The sequence below is a fragment of the Gallinula chloropus genome, assembly GCF_964237585.1.
Source record: "Gallinula chloropus genome assembly, chromosome: 13".
Classification (NCBI taxonomy): Eukaryota; Metazoa; Chordata; class Aves; order Gruiformes; family Rallidae; genus Gallinula; species Gallinula chloropus.
The window spans coordinates 14773168-14789530 of NC_140098.1; the positions used below are offsets into that span (position 1 = coordinate 14773168).

Below are 16363 nucleotides of genomic sequence, written 5' to 3' on the forward strand. Positions count from 1 at the left end.
AGCAGCACCAGAAACCTGGGTACCAACCACAAGGCGCATCCCCAAAATCCTGTGTACTGACCTCGCTGAGCATCCCTAAAACCCTGGATACCAACTCCACCAAGCATCTCCAAAACTCTGGGTACCAATCCCACCAAGCATCACCAGAGCCCCACATACAGACCCCACCAAGCATCCCCAAAATTCTGGGTACCAACCCCAAGGCGCATCCCCAAATTCCCACATACAGACCCCATCAAGCATCCCCAAAACTCTGGGTACCAACCCCAAGGTGCATCCCCAAAGCCCCACATACTGACCCCGCTGAGCATCCCCAAAACCTTCGGTACCAACCCCAAGGCGCACCCCCAAAATCCTGCGTACCAACCTCACTGAGCATCCCCAGAACTCTGGATACCAACCCCAGGGTGCATCCTCAAAGCCCCACACACTGACCCCACTGAGCATTCCCAAAACTGAGTACCAACTCCAAGGCACACCCCCAAAATCCTGCATACCAACCTCACTGAGCATCCCCAAAACTCTGGATACCAACCCAATGCGCATCCCCAAATCCCCACACACTGACCCCACTGAGCATCCCCAAAACCTTTGGTACCAACCCAAAGAAACATCCCAAATCCCCACATACCAACCCCACCGAGCATCCCCAAAACCCTGCGTACAAACCTCACCGAGCATCCCCAAAACCCTGGATACCAACCCCAAGGCGCACCCCCAAACCCCTGGATACCAACCCCAAGGTGCATCCCAAAACCCCTGGATATCAACCCCAAGGCGCATCCCCCAAACCCCTGGACACCAACCCCAAGGCGCATCCCCCAAACCCCTGGACACCAACCCCAAGGCGCACCCCCAAAACCCCTGGACACCAACCCCAAGGCGCACCCCCAAAACCCCTGGACACCAACCCCAAGGCGCACCCCCAAAACCCCTGGACACCAACCCCAAGGCGCACCCCCAAACCCCTGGATACCAACCCCACGGCGCACCCCCAAACCCCTGGATACCAACCCCAAGGCGCATCCCAAACCCCTGGATACCAACCCCAAGGCACATCCCCAAAGCCCCACATACTGATCCCACCAAACATCCCCAAAACCTTTGGCATCAACCCCAAGGTGCATCCTCAAAGTCCCACATCCTGACCCCGCTGAGCATCCCCAAACCTCTGGGCCACGACCCGCGGCTCGTCAAGGACAAGAGAAAACAATGCATCTATATTTCATCAGATGAACAAATTAGAGGAGCACATTTCCTCCGCCGCGCTATCGAATGGGAGATGTCAAGAAAATATGTTGATGTGAGAAAGAGGAGATAAAGAATTATTTTGGAGGGGGAAAAAGAGCCGTGGAAGGCTCTTATCTGGAGTGACTCATAGGCACACACTCCTTAACCCCACTGCAGCCCAAGGTCAGCAGTTACATTCCTTTCGGCATTTCTGCCCTTCCAAAAAAACAGGGAGCTGCAGGAACAATGTGGAGCCTTTGCAGGGCAGCCATCGGAAGAGGGAACTGTATTACCCCCCCCCTCTGAAACACTTGAACTTTCCTGATAAAATAAACAGTGGGACAGCAGCCTGGCCAAGGCAGAGAGTCCAAAAAAACCCTGAGTCAGGCAACAAAAACAGTCATGGGACGTGTCACTGAAAAAAATACAAGGGAAAAGAAAAGATACCGGCCTCCTGCTCCCATTCCTGCTCCTCTCTGATGGGGAGGAGATGGTTCCTTCTTCCCCCCCCAGAAGAAAAACTCCATCCCCTCAGCACGGCGGTGGGGCTTACGGAGCCAGAGCGTGAGATGGGGCTGGCAGAGAGGTGTTCTCTGCTTTTTATTCTTTATAAAGGAGGAAAAGATGTCTTTAAAGACATCTTTAAAAATCACTAAGTTTCTCTGCTCTATCCCTGAGTTGCTCCAAGCAGCCCCTCGCATTCCTCTCACCAGGCAGCCTTGGGTCCCACAGCCAGGCTCTGCTGCCGTGGAAAGCCTCAAACTTGGAGGGGTTGGGGTTTTTTTGGGGGGGTTTAGGGTTTTTTTTTTTGCAGCAGTATGGACAGTGTGCATGGAAAACATCCTCTACCCTTCACCCAGAAGGGGTGTATTTGACCCCAAACCCACCAACAGCATGCAGGGCGGCACGGCTCCATCCCCCGGCTGCACCCAGTTTGGGCAGAGACATCCCTCCCTTTCCCAGGGATGCGGGTAGCATCATCCCCAGGGCTGGGAGCACCGCGTGGCACAGGGTACCACAAGGATGCCAGAGGACTCGGCTCCCTGGTACCTTCACACCGGGATGCTGCCAAGGCTGGGTGGCTCCGATGGGTCCCCAAGAAGGGCCAGGGGCCGCCCCTCTCCGGGTGCCAGGCATCTCCCGTGCCACCACGGCTCTATCTCCTTGCGCAATGGGCTGCAACACCCGTGGGGGCAGGATTGCTTTCTTCCCAAGCCCTGATTGCCGAGCTGGCCGGCTCGCAACTTGGCGAAAGGGGAACCTGCAGCTTGTTAGGTGGCCTCGTGATTCACGACGGAAAATAAGACCTTGCCCAACCACACAGGTTCAGAGCCAGAGCTGTAAATCCCAGCCTCGGGTGGCTTTCCCGCTCCGGCATGGGATATCGATGACACGTCCCCGTGACGTGGGCATCACTGCGGCTCCGTGCCCTGCTCAGGGTGCCCCGGGGAGGAGGAGGGGTGGTGGTAGGGGACAGCGTGGGGGTGTCCCCAGGGGGAAGATGGGAGGTGGAAGAGCAGCAGCAGACACAAACCGACCCAACCCCGGCGCCCACGGGCCCTGGAAGCGGCCGCCTGCCAAAGCTGCCGCAGCCTCCCTCGCCGGCGCGGCTGCCAGCACCACCTTCCCACCCCGCGGCTGCCGGCAGGGATGTGCGCCGGGGCTCTCGGCAGAGCAGGTTTTGCTGTGCTGCCAGGTGTCCCATGCGTGGCTGTGGCCAGCCTGGATCCAGCACTCACCCTCTGAGCATCCCATGAGCATCGCCCCCACCCCCCCCCCGCCCCACCCCGCCTCCGCTTGATGTGAGGATGAGGATGGCCGGGGAGGGTCACCCTGAGGGGAGGAAAAAGAACCAAAAAGCCAAGTGGGGTCTCAAAACTGGCTCACAGGGTGCCCCAAGCACCCAGATGGATCAGCTGCCATGTGTCCCAGGGTTGGCAGAGCACGACGCCAGTGGCACAGGGAGCCCAGAGTTCCACCAATGGGTGTATTACTCCAGAGACAGACTGTCCCTGTTCACAGGGATGGTCACACCTGGGCCACTGTCCATGGAAGAGGAGGGAAACTTCCCCCAGCATCGCCTGTGGCTGGTCCAAACCCCTCACCGAGCAGAAACGCGGCTTCCCCGCATCGCTGCCCAGTTACCACCAGGAAACAGCCGATGATGGGCTGGGGAGTGCGCCACGGGGGGCAGCAGGCTCTGCCGGATGCATCCCACCAGCACTGCGGCATTACCAGCCCAGCCTGGGGCCACCCCCCTGTCCCAGAAGCACCACGACGGGTCCTCACCTCCGTGAGCCCCCGATGCATCCCAAAGCACCGGCAGCTTCTGGAATGGGGCAGAACCACTGCGGAGGCAGATGTGCCATGGGGCTTTGCTGCTTGCACCCCTGCCAGCAGGACCTGCTGCTCTAGGGTGCCACTGAGTCAGGGCTGGCAAATGCCTGGGGGCGGGAGGGGGGGCGTTTGCACAAGAGGGGAGGGGCTGGCAGAGGAGCAGGCAGGGTCCCCGGGCGCAGCAGACACATGGGACATGGAGATGCCACCCCGGGGATGCCAGAAGCAGAGCCAGGTGTGGGGAGAAGGAGCTGGGGGGGGGTGGGGGGGTGGGGTCTGCAATGCTGAGGCACCCCTCAGGGAAGCACAGCAAGTACCGGTTTCAGGAGCAGAGGTGGGAGGCCCTGGTGGCACCCAGCTCATGCCCGGGGAGCAGGCAGCAAGCTCCCCCCACACAGCAGAGCAGCCCGGGGTAACACACCTCCTTCAGGCACCCCGACTCCCACCCCGCAGCACCCCTTCCCCGGTAGGCGTGGATGGGGAAACTGAGGCAGGGAGGCCGGCAGTGATGGAAAGGCTCAGCAGCAGCGTGGTGGCGGGGGAGCCAGTGGAGGCAGTTAGTCACCTGCACGGCCTGAAAGGAAGAGAGCGACTCAGCGAGCTAAGGCAGCAGGAGAGGAGCAGGCAGGAGGCGTGCCGGGAGCATCCCACGCCACCAGGAGCATCCCACGCCGCCGCTAAATATAGACACTGGGTTGGCCACTGTCATCTTTACAAGAAATGCCATTTTCCAAGCTCCTAGGAAGGATGGCTCCCACGGTCTGACCAGCACTGTGACAGCCCCCCCTCACCTTCTTCCTCCTTCCCACCCCCAATCCAGCACTGTGACCCCTCGCCCAGCATCACCGCAGAGCCCACCGGGGGAGCTTGCAAAAGAGGAAAGGAGAGAAATATATATATATATATATACACACACCTAAAACCCCAAACCCACAACAAACCTGACCTACCCCCATCAAGAGGTGGCAGGGCTTAACAGCGCAGATCACACTCGCTATCTGACACCATCTAATTGCAATTAAAGATCCACATGCAAAAAATATGAGGGTGCTTTCACCTCCCTCCCCCTCCCATCCCCAAAACCCCTTCCCAACCCCTCTCACCCCCCTCCCCAACCCCCTGCATCTTGCTTGGCGGAGCAGAATGGGAGATAACGATCGAAAAAGAAAGTCAAAAGCTCTCATCAGAACTAATGCAACATCTGCAGCTGATAAGAGGCGCTGGGGAGAGCTCAGCTGAGACATGGGGAGGGGATGGGAAAAAAAACCACCTTGAGAAATAAAAACACATATGCAGCTGCCAGCCCCTGTGTTGTGTCGTGTGTGTGTGCGTCCCCCGTCCCCCCCACCTCCCCCCCCATCAGATAATTAAAGCGCCTGCGTTAATCACATTTGCAATGGAACAAATTGCTGGAGCCCTTTCGCCCCTCTCTTGGCCGGGCTTGTTGTTGTAGCGCAGCCAGCGCTAGTCTGGTGGGGAGAGATAAGTGGTCCTTATCGGCGCTGGCGATCGCGATCAGGATGCGATCGGGGCCTCGGCGCCTATCGGAAACTCGGATCTGCTGTAGCCCCGAGCAGAATAGAGAGGAAAAAGAAAAAGAAACAGAAAAAAAACCCAATAATAACAAAAGAAAAGCCACAAACAGGCCCCTGCAAGGAGCACAGAGGTGTTCGCTTCCAGTTAAGAGGGAAAAAAAACCACCCCACACACATATATATATATTAGAACAACAACAGAGGGAGAGGCACATCAGGGAGATGAGATCAATCTCCTCCTTATCAGCTTCCCCCATCGAAGACCCGGCGCTGCTGAGTGCACGCAGAGGCAGCTGCCAGCATCATCAGCCGCCGTGCGCGCCCGCGTTTGAAGTTAATAAATATAACGGGGCTATCTGGGTTGGGGATCGGCTCCCCCCTGCTCTCTTATCAGCCCCTTGCATCTATCTACCGGCAGAACAAAAGGCGAGAGCCAAAAGGAAGAAAAATTGAAAGAAAGAAGAAAACAAAAGTAAATGAATATATATTTTTAAAAAATTAAATATATAAAAATTTTAAAGAGAAAGAAATAAAAAAAGAACCCAAAACACAACAACGTGCTGCCCCTTCCCAACCATCCCAAACAACCCCTGCACAGCAGCAGCTGCTGGTTTACAGCTACTGATGGAGCTGGGGAGGTAAAAAGCGACCCCCCACCCCAGGCAGGTATTGAACAAAAGAAATGAACTAAAGAAACGCTCTGGGTGTTTTCTCAGCTATAGGAAGTCAGCATCGAGACACAATCAGCCTTCAAAGCATCACCGCTGCGTGCCACCGGTACCCCCCTCGGGGAAGAGAGGGTGTCCCTGGGTGGGGTTTGGAGGGACCCCCATGTTGCTGGTGTGGTTCTCCCCCCCCCTCCCCGCCACTTCCCATCCCCTTCCCCTTCCTTTGCTGCATCAGTCCAGCCCGAAACGCAAAGAAGAAGAGGAGGAAGGTTAAAGCAGCTGGTTAAATATAGTCCGGTGTCTGATCTTTGTCTTATCGCTCTTGGCGATCGCCCGCTCTCCCGGCGATCTCCCCTGCGAGCCTATCTGCGCATCGCATCGGGCTTCGAAAAACAACAACACACACACACACAGCAACCCAACGCACCAAAAAGCCAAGAAAACCAACCAAAAAAACCCCCTCCCCAACAACACAACTACACCCCCCCCCCCCCCCCCCTCCCGGTCCCCGTCCCCAAACAAACCCAGAAGAGACGAAGCCGGAGCGAGAACATCGCGTCACCCAGGGGAAAGAAAAGAACCCGGCAGATACCCATCTGGAGGAGGATTTTAATGCTCACGCTGAGATGATATAAAGGATAGACTTTGTGGAAACAGGTCCGGGCTGTACATGAGAGGCTGGTTACCGGAGCCCTGATTCATGCATACCTTCCCTCGGCGGCGGGGAGCGCCGGTCGGAGGCAGCGGCACGGCGCTCTCGCCGCGCTCTCGCCGCCTCTAATGACTGTTTTCATGTTGACACATACAGGAAGGGTTCCAAGCTTTCAGGCTTTTAATCAGTTTTGGCCATCGCCGGCGGCCTGAGATCAGCCTCCCACTTTATCATTTCTTCACATCTCTTGCAAGAAAAGCAGCGGAGGAAGGAGATACGAGAGACGCCTTCGCCCGGGCTGAGCTGCCACGGCTTCATCCAGCAACCCCCCCCCCTCCACACACCTCTTCTCGGGCCACATCGGTGGGTGTGGGATGAGCATCCCACCGTCAGCACGTCTAGTCTGCCCTCCCCCCCCCCTCCACACCTTGTCCTACCCCCACCCCACGCAGGAGGCTATCACCCCCACACCCACACGTCCTTATTTTGGCGGCTGCTACGCTACCGCTCGGCTGCTGGTTTAACGAGCTGGAGTTACCCAGGGTGGGATCGCTGGGCTTTGTGCCGAAATAAACCCCCCCCTCAGTGGAAGTTGGGCAAAGCCAAAGGAGAAAGCTAATCACCAGGAAAAAAATATAAATTAAGAATAATAGAATATATATATATATATACACAGGAGGCAGCTGGGACTATTTTTAACTCTCCCCGGGTAAAAGTCTAGCTGAGCTTTATCACCAGAGCAATCACCCCAGGCAGGGAAACAGGTAGGTGCAACTCAGCCTTGCAATTATTTCAAGAGAAAGATAAAGCCAGATTATCACATGGTGGCCAGCCTTCCCTATCCTCCATCTCTCCCTTATCGCCGGCTTCCATCGACTCGAGGGGGAAAGGGAAAAAACATCCCCCCCCCCTTCTGCATCAACCCCCCCCTGCCCCACGCGGGGAGGAAGGGAGGGGAGCTGAGCTAAGCCCATCACCCAAAAACTTCCAGCACTTGGCAGAGTCGCTCAGCACACGTCCCCACTGCACCGAAACCAGACCCCGGGCGATGGGTTGGATCGCGGGGAGCGTAACCCTCCGGAGACGGCGCGTTGGATTTTAGGGGGGGGGAGGAGGCATGGATGGCAGCCAAAGTCCTGTGGGACCCCATTGGGATCCCTCATGCTGACAGCCTGGGGTGTTATGGACCCGTCCGCATCCAAGCTGGGGTGTGAAGAGGGTGGTTGAAGGAGGGGGGGGGCATTGGGAAGTGGGAAACGTGGAGGCCGGCGTGGTCAGCGGGACGATGGTGGTCAGCGGAGGTGGCCACACGCCACGGCCCGCGGGGTGGAAGGGGAGCCCCCGGCAAGGTGTGTGTGGGGGGAGGAGGAGTAGCCGGGGTGAGGAGCTGCTGGCAGGGCTGGGGAGCCCTGGGGGGATCGGGGGAGCCCCTCAGCCCGGCTCGCGGCGCTGGATGGGAGGGAGGCGGCGGAGATAAGATCACAATTTCAGGCCGTCCCGACAGAGCGATGTTATCAGGACGGGACTTGCAGAACGGAATATTTTAAAGCCTTATCGGGGCCCCCATCGGCAGCCGGTACCGGAGCCACCGCGCTGGCGGGGAGGGGAGAGGCGGGGGGGGAAGAGGGAGGCGGCGGGGACGGAGCCCAAAGCGGGCACCCGGTAGCGGGAGAGAGCACCCACAGCGGCCGTCCCGGGTGGGTACCGGGCGGGGGGGGGGGAAGTGATGGAGGGGGGATACCGGGAGGCTGTGGGGGGGGTGGGAGGGGGGCCGCGCTGTGCCGGGGGCAGGGGTGCTGCCTCCGCGGGAGCGGTACAAAAATATAAAGGCGGGGCTGGGGGGGGGGAGGCGGGGAGGGGAAGCGGGGATACGGCGGGTAGTACCGAAGAGTGTGTGTGTGTGTAGGGGGTGGGGAGCGGCGGGGACTCACGTTTGATCTGCCGGGGGTTGCTCTGTTTCCTCCTGGACATCGCTCGGCGGGGGGCGAGCCCGGCGCCCCGGCTGGCGGCTGGGCGGGCGGCAGGTGGGTGGCGGCGGGCGGGCCCCCCCGGCTGCTCTCATGCCCGCCCGCCCCCCCAGCGCTGCCGGGCCGGGGCCGGGGCCGGCCGGGCCGTGAGCGGCGGAGCGGAGCCGCCACCGCCGCCGCCGCCGCGGGATTTTCTCAATGGGGCGCCGCGGCCGATCAAACCCGCGGAACGTTCCACGGGGGGCGGGGCTTGGCCCCCGCCGCGGCCGCCCATAGGCCCCCGCCCCCCTGGGAGGCCACGCCCCTCTGGTGACGTAGAGACTGAGGGGCGGGGCCCGGAGGGCGCGCGGGGCGGCGGGAGGAGCCGCGGGGAGGGGCGGGGCTGGGCCGGAGGGCCCGATCCGGGCGGGGATCCGGGACCTCCCCCCCTTCCCGCCCCAAACCTACAGCCCCCCAGGCTGGGCAAAGCCCCCCCCTCCCCCCCCGTGTCCCCAGACCCCCACGGCGAGGCCCCCAACCCCCTGCCTTGCCACCCTGCCCCCCCCACCCCTCTGGGGTCCTCCCCCTCTTTGGGGTCTCCGACCCTTTTGGGGTGTCCCCAACGCCCCCTTGGGGTCTCCATGCCTCTCCTGTGGGATCACAACCCCAGCTTGGTGTCCCCAGGCTCCTGTCCCTTGGAACCCCAACATTGCCTTTGGGGTCCCCAACCCCCCTTGGGGTCCCCAGCCTTCCCTTGGGGGTCACCAGGATCCTGTCCTTTGGGACCCCAACACCCTTTTGTGTTCCCCAATCCTCCCTTTGTGTCCCCAACCCCCCCTTGGGGTTCCACACACCTCTTTGGGGTCCCCAACCTCCCCCACCACCACCACCTTGGAGTCCCCAGGCTCCTGTCTCTTGGGACCCCAACACCTCCTTTGGGGTCCCCAACCCCCTTTTGGGGTTCCTACCCCCCCTTGGGATCCTCAGCCCCCCTTTATGTTCCCAGTCACTCTTTGCAACCTCATACCTCCCTCCAGAACACCCCAAAATACTTGAAGAGCTACCAATCCTGTCCTTCTGGGACCACAGCCTCCCCCCACACACATTGAGGTCCCAACCCACCCTTTGAGACCTTCAGACCCTCCTGTGGGACCCTCCAAACTTTTTGATGGGGTCCCCAGGGCCTCTTTTCATCTCAAACCCCTCTGAAAATCCCAATGGATGGGCTAAAAAGTCCCACCCATGGCTTCCAGGGTCACTGTTACCCTGGGGGGTGCTGGGGTCCCCCTCAGCATCACCCCAGCTCCGCCAGCAGGTCCTTGCTGTGAGCACGCAGCCAGGTGGCAATTTTGGGGCTAATTGTGGGGTAAACAGGAGCTCCTTATATTTTGGGAATATCACTATTTCTGCCAAAGCCAGGTCTTGGCCACAGCTGGTCTTGGCTTTGGGGGGAGGAGGGGGGGAAAGGGGGGGGCTTGCCAGCAGGGATGCAATTTTTGGATCAGTGGGGACACGGCTCAGCATGGCACCATGTCCATGTCCCCTCTCCATCCATCCCTGGGCATGGTGGAGGGGAAGAGGGGGGGGGGGTTGGTTTTTTTTTTTTCCTTCTTTCCCCCCACTCCTCCTCCTCTTTTTCTTTTTTTAAAGGGTTTTGTAATTAACTTCCTGTTCCAAATGTGGGATAATGAGTTTTAGGCAGCACATGATTCCAGGAAGGAGGTCAAGCCGGCGATGGGGATGTCAGAAGAAATTAAGTTAGGAATTAAGAAGAGTTCCAGGGGAAAAACCAATAAAAAGCCCACAACATCGAAGGGGGGAGATGCTGCTGAGGACAAGGCTTTGCTCTCCCCCCTGCGTGGACCATCTGCAACCCCCCCAAAATGATCCTGATGGTGTTTTTCACCTTGTTTGGCCCCAAAATCAGCCTCCCTGGAGGCATCACACCCCTGGGGCCTGTGGCTCTGCCACAGAACACCCAGCTCCTGCCTGTGCTGGCTTTGCAGGGTCCCAAGGATGCTCTGCTGTTTTCTGTGTGTGTGTGTGTGTGTCCATCCACTGTGCCCCCACATGGCTGTGGGTGTTTTGGGGGTGGGGTCCAGCGCAGCACCAGCTCCGCATCTCCTCTGGCACACCCATGGCATCACCATGGGCACAGCTCACAGCACTCCTGTTCTTTACCCACCGTGTTCAGTTTATGCTAAGACAATTAGACAACCGTTTAATTAATCATGGCACTGATAATTGCAAGACCTGGAGTGGGGGGCTGGGGGCCAGCAGATACGAACAGGGTGCCTGAATTTCCTCTCCCCAGGATGGAGCGGGGGAACGTTGGCTATTCCTGGCTCTTTGTGCTAGAAAATCACAGCCATGGCATCCTTCAAGGGGCTAGAGGGACAGACCCCACTGCCTGTCACCCCCTCAGGGGGGGAAGGGGCTGGGGGGGGTGGGGTGGGGTGCATCTCACCCCTGCCATAAATCACCTGGATGGAGGTGGTGGATGCTGCGCACGGGCGTGCAGCCCTGTGCTGGGAGGAAACAGGTTGCAGTCCTTCCCCTCCCACATTCCTTGCCAGTGTCCTTTTAATTAGATATTTGGCACCATTCCAAAGCTTCTTAGATTCCCCCCCCCCCCCCTTCCCCTTGCCCATCCTCCTAGGCCTGAGATGCAGTCACATCAAACAATGCTGGGCCAAGGGCTGCATCTCCTGCATGGTGATGTCCCACCTGCTCCCCATCTCCTGCATCCCCTGTGTGGTGATGTCCCACCTGCTCCCCATCTCCCACATCCCCTGTGTGGTGATGTCTCACCTGCTCCCCATCTCCCACATCCCCTGTGTGGTGATGTCCCCATCTCCTGCACCCCCTGTGCTGCAATGTCCCACGTGCTTCCCATCTCCTGCATCCCTTGCACTGTGATGTCCCACGTGCTCCCCATCTCCCACATCCCCTGTACCATGATATCCCACATGCACCCCATCTCCCACATCCCCTACACCGTGACATCCCACATGCACCCCATCTCCTGCACCCCCTGTGTGGTGATGTCCCCATCCCCTGCATCCCCTGCGATGTCCCACGCCCTCCCCATCTCCTGCATCCCCTGCACCACAATGTGCCCATCTCCCCATCCCATCATCCCACCCTGCCATGCTGGCCACGGGTACCTCTGCGAGGGGACAACCATCTCAGTGCTGGTGCCAACAGCATGGCTGAGTGTGTGTGGGGGTGGGTTTACTTGCCCCCTCCCCAATCCCATGGTGTTTGCAGAGAGCTTGTTGGAGGGTAACGGAATAAATAGCGTGTTTTGCCGAGGAGTGAATTACACGCCTGCAGAGCAGAGATAATGCTGAGCAGCCGTCTCCCCCCATTGTGAGCGAGGTGACATCTCTTTACGGAGCTGTGTACATTTGTATTAGCGCCAATTAATCTGGGGGGATATTATTAGAGGCACAGGGAGAGGAGGAGGCGGCAGCGGCGCAGGAATGTAAATGGGAAGGCAAGCCAAGGCGATGCCATGTTCCAAGGGTCTGGTGATGGTGATGCTGGGTGCTGTGCTGAGCACCCTGAGCTGGTTTGGGTGCCACGGGGATGATGGGGACCGTCCCCAGGTAGGGTTCCTCTGGGGCTGCAGGAATAACTATTTCCAGCTGCAAAAAGTCATGGTGTAGGTGTTTTTTTCACTTTTGCCCCGAGAGGGAGGAGTGGCACCTCAGTGTCCGTGGCTGAGGGCAGCACAGGACCTGCAGCGCTGGGTGCTGGGTGCGTTGCAGGGGGCCCCTGCCACCTACTGGCAGGAGAACCCGGCCCTGGGTGGCAGTTGTCACCTGCCTGCAGCTGCCTGCACCCCGGGGTCCTCTGTGACTTGGGCACAGCTTGGGTGAGATTTGGGGACAGCTTGGGGACAGCTTGGGCACAACTTAGGCACGACTTGGGCATGCCCTGTGCAGCGCTGCTGCTGCAGGGTTTGGGGCTCCTGAGAGCTGCAGTGGCAGTGTGAAGGTTTCTGGAGTAAACCAAATGATGCTGAGTGAGGCCGAATGCTACTGAAACCTGGTGGGAATGTGCAGATGCATGGCACAGGGCTTATTTCCCTCTCTCTCCCTCCTCCATTGATGTCACACTATAAGGACAATGCTCTAACTCTCTAACTCACCAAAGGAGTGATCCCCCCCATCCCTGGGAGTCAGGCAGCGATGCTGGGCTGCAGCTCAGGAAGCATCACTGCTGGTGGGATGGCAGGTCCTGGGTGGGTGGCCTGCACCCATGTTATCTCCCTCAAAGCTGCTGTCCCTGCAGCCAACTGGTCCTCCAGGTTTCCCTACATCAGGGATTCAGGAGCCAGCCCCCCCCCCCTCCCCGCCCCCATATGGGCAGGGGGAGGTGGGAACCAGGGTTTAAACTCCTGCTGTGCAAGGAATGGTCAGATTTAACTCAAAATCAAGGAAAAAAGTACATAAATCTTGAGTCCCTGCCAGTAGCGTGACAACCATGGTGGATCCCGTTATCCCCTGGGCTTTGCAGAGAGGCTTAAAGCACCTCCAGCTCAGGAACTTGGGGGTGTGGCTGAGAAGAAAGGCTTGGTGGGGGGGCCTGCAGGGTCACCTCCACCCATGGAGGGTGTGGATTGGGGCTGAGGATGGTGCAAACCCACCACATGTCCTGGTGGGGTGCAGCCCCTGGGATCCCTATATGTGCTGGGTCCCATGGGTGCCCTGCCAGTGCCACCAGCACCCGCTGAGCAGTGAGTTAATCTGCAGCTGGGAGAAGCTGTCTGGCTTTGCTTTCCTTGGTGGAATTACGTTGATGGGGACCTGCTATCTTCCCAGTGTCAAGCACTGCAGGATAATGCAGGACTCAGCAAACCTCGGGGCTTTGGGGAGCTGATGGATGTGCGGGGGGGGTTCCCTGCTCAGCGGACTCCGAGGCTGTGGGAGGGGGATGTGGGAGGGGGATGTGGGTGGGATGGGGGGGGAAAAAACCCCTCTCATTTGGAGGGATAAGGAAAGAATTAAATATTCCAGCTTTCAAAGCCTCAGGGATGATGGTAACATCTCCCTGGGGAGCAGCATTCAGGATGCAGCGGTACCCAAGGCGAGCATCACTCATGGCTAAGGCGGGGGCTGCTGTAGGACAGTGTCCCCACACCGTGCCCAAGGTTCTGGGGATGGATCCCATCCTCTGCTCCCAGGGGCTCCCAGAGAACTTCATTTCCAGGTTCCCCAGGTTATGAATCTGAAGGGGAGGGAGAGCTCCAGCACCAACCCAGCATGAAATACTCCTCTGCCGTGCAGGTTTGCAGCCCCAATGAAATACAGTGGAGGGGAAACATAAAAGTCCCATTTCCAACCCCATAATATTTCCTGCCAAACCAAAGGAAAAAAATGTGCTGCCTTAAATTTCCTGCAAAATTCTTTTGAGGTTATTTTTTCCCCTAAATTAAGCCATACTAATTATTTTCAGCCACTTTATCTCCTCTCTGCAACACACCAGGAGGGTGCGGGCGGCGAGCATTTTAAGCCTCCATAAACAAAAGAGTAGTTTGGGAAATAATTCTATCAATTAATCAAATTAATCCTGCAGTTTTAGTTACAAGCCCCAAGTGGCAAGGATTCCAGCCCGCGGTGAGGAGCTATCTCTCGTTGACAGTGGTTAAATGTTATGATTGCAGCAGTAATTAAAGAATATAATATGCCCAGCTTTGTGTCAGCCTCCTACCTTCAGACCTCAGCGCTGCGTTGGCAGAGGTCAGCTTGAGGACAAAGTGGTGATGGCCAAATTAGGCCGTCACCATCACAGCTTGGTGAGGGACAAACTGGCCTGGCAATGTTGCCAATCAGTGGTGACCGAATTGGTCTGTCGCTATCACCAGTTGTGTTGGGATGTCAGCATTGCCATCACCAACTGATGGTGATCCAACTGGGCAATCAACACCATCAGTTGGTGATGACCAAACTGAGCCATCACCATCACCAATCGGTGATGACCAAACTGGGCCATCGACACCATCAGTTGGTGATGATTAGACTGGGCTATCACCATTGCCAATCGTTGATGACCAAAGTGGACCATCACCAATCGTTGATGACCAAACTGGGCCATCAGCACTGCCAATCAGTGATGACCAAAGTAAACTATCACCACCACCAGTTGGCAATGAACAAACTGGACCATCACCATCACCATCACAACCATCACACTGGAGGTTTTTTTCCCCAACCCCTGGGCCAACATGCTCCTCCTGTAAGCAGCACCCAGGCAAGATGAAGTGAGGAAGAGGAGATGTACGAGCACCTTCACCACTGAGAAGCTCCACTCCTTTGCAAATGATTGACCATCCAACCACAACCACTTGACTGTTTTAGAGGACACCACCAAGCCATGCAGACCAGCCCACTGGAAATACCATCGTTTGCTTAGAGATGTGAGCAAGAGGAGTTGACCTATGAGACACAGGACACAACCAGGTGGGACCATCCCCCAAACACCACACAGACAGGGGATTTTTCTGTGAAAATATTGGAATATATTTGAAAAGATTACTCACCGTATGGTTTTACAGTACCACCCCATATCTTCATCTCATACTTTAATTAACAATAATAAAGAGGCACTTTATAAAGCACACATACGACATCATAGAACGGCGTTTCCTGCTCTCTCTCTCTCTCTCTCTGCTTCTCTGACAAAAAAAAAATATCAAAATAAAAACTTTGGACAGAACACATTGCACCCAAGGTAAAATACCTACAATAGGTTGGATTTTTTTTATACAATACAAAGAATTGTAAAGATACATATTAACAGAATAAAGCCTCTTTTGTCTTAAGTTTTTTTTAAATCTTTTTTTTTTGCCTTTTTAAATCTAAAATAAACCCACCCCCCCCAAAAAAAAACCCAAACCCACCCCCAAAAAATAAGAACTGCAGGACAGACGCAAAGTACTCTGACTGTTCAGATCACATCAGTGCATTACTTCACCTCCTTGGCTTGGGAGTGTTTTCAATAGTATTTAGTTATCTTCTATGTCCTCGTTTGCACCTGAGATTTCTTTCCGGTTCAAAAGTTCAGTTGTACAACGTGACGGAACCTTTGTGACGCTGTGGAGTACCAGCAGACAGGATTTTTTTTTATGGTTTTAATCCCTAAAATTGGATTTTTTAAAAGAGTTTTTTTTCCTCTTTTTCTTCCTTTTTGTGGTTTTTTTTTTTTTCCTCCCCCCTTTTGCTTCTTTTCCTTTTACAGGTGACGGGCTACTTCCCTAACGGGTCCCTTTTCTTGTCTCAGTTGAGGAAGTCCATAGTTCACATTACAAAAGAAGAATAGCACCAGTAACTGCGTAGTAAGAAGCGGATACTATATAGCTACTAACTCAATACAGTAAGAGAGTTTAGAAGTGATACCGTTGAGGGCACTCAGCCAGTACCGCTATCGGTGGGGTAAATTGGCACAGTTTTATCATTGAGCAACCAAAAAAAACCCCAACAAACAACCTCCCCAACACACACACACTCACACACACTCACACAACACCCCAAAAAACCCCTAAAAATAATCAGAGTTTGTCACAAGTGTCAAGGTGCAGTTTGCTCTCCTCCGCTTACATCGGCGTCTACAGTGGTCAACGAGCGGCAGCATCCTCTGAAGGGCTCCAACAGAGCTGGTTTGTTGGTCTGTTATTCTCTTGACGACGTAGCAATAAATTCCTAGGGATGGCTGGTGGAAATATAGGACACTTGGTTCTTAATTTCATTTTTTTTCCTTGCTTTTTTCCCTTTTTTTTCCTGTTTTTTTCCTTTTTTTTTTTCTAAAATCATATCATCTCTGAGGCCAACTCCCAATTAAATGAATCATACAGGATTATTTGTGCAAAAAAACCCCTTATTTTTGTCTCTCTCTCTTTTTTTTAAAATAGAAAAAAAATAATTTTGCTTTTCTACAGTGTACTGCACCTCATGAATAAGATGTCTAAGGAATGAAGTTCATCTCTTCAAG

At 56.1% G+C, this 16363-nt stretch overlaps 1 protein-coding gene across 1 annotated transcript in view; it reads right to left on the reverse strand.

The window, feature by feature from the left end:
* The window catches only part of ZFPM1 (zinc finger protein, FOG family member 1), a gene marked incomplete at its 5' end in the record, with an annotated part of 37776 nt that extends 29383 nt beyond the window's left edge, over positions 1-8393 (reverse strand). Inside the window, one exon of the mRNA XM_084269931.1 lies at positions 8354-8393. Within this exon, the coding sequence (XP_084126057.1) occupies positions 8354-8393 (40 nt within the window). The remainder of the gene's footprint in view (positions 1-8353) is intronic.
* Between the last annotated feature and the right edge of the window lie 7970 nt (positions 8394-16363).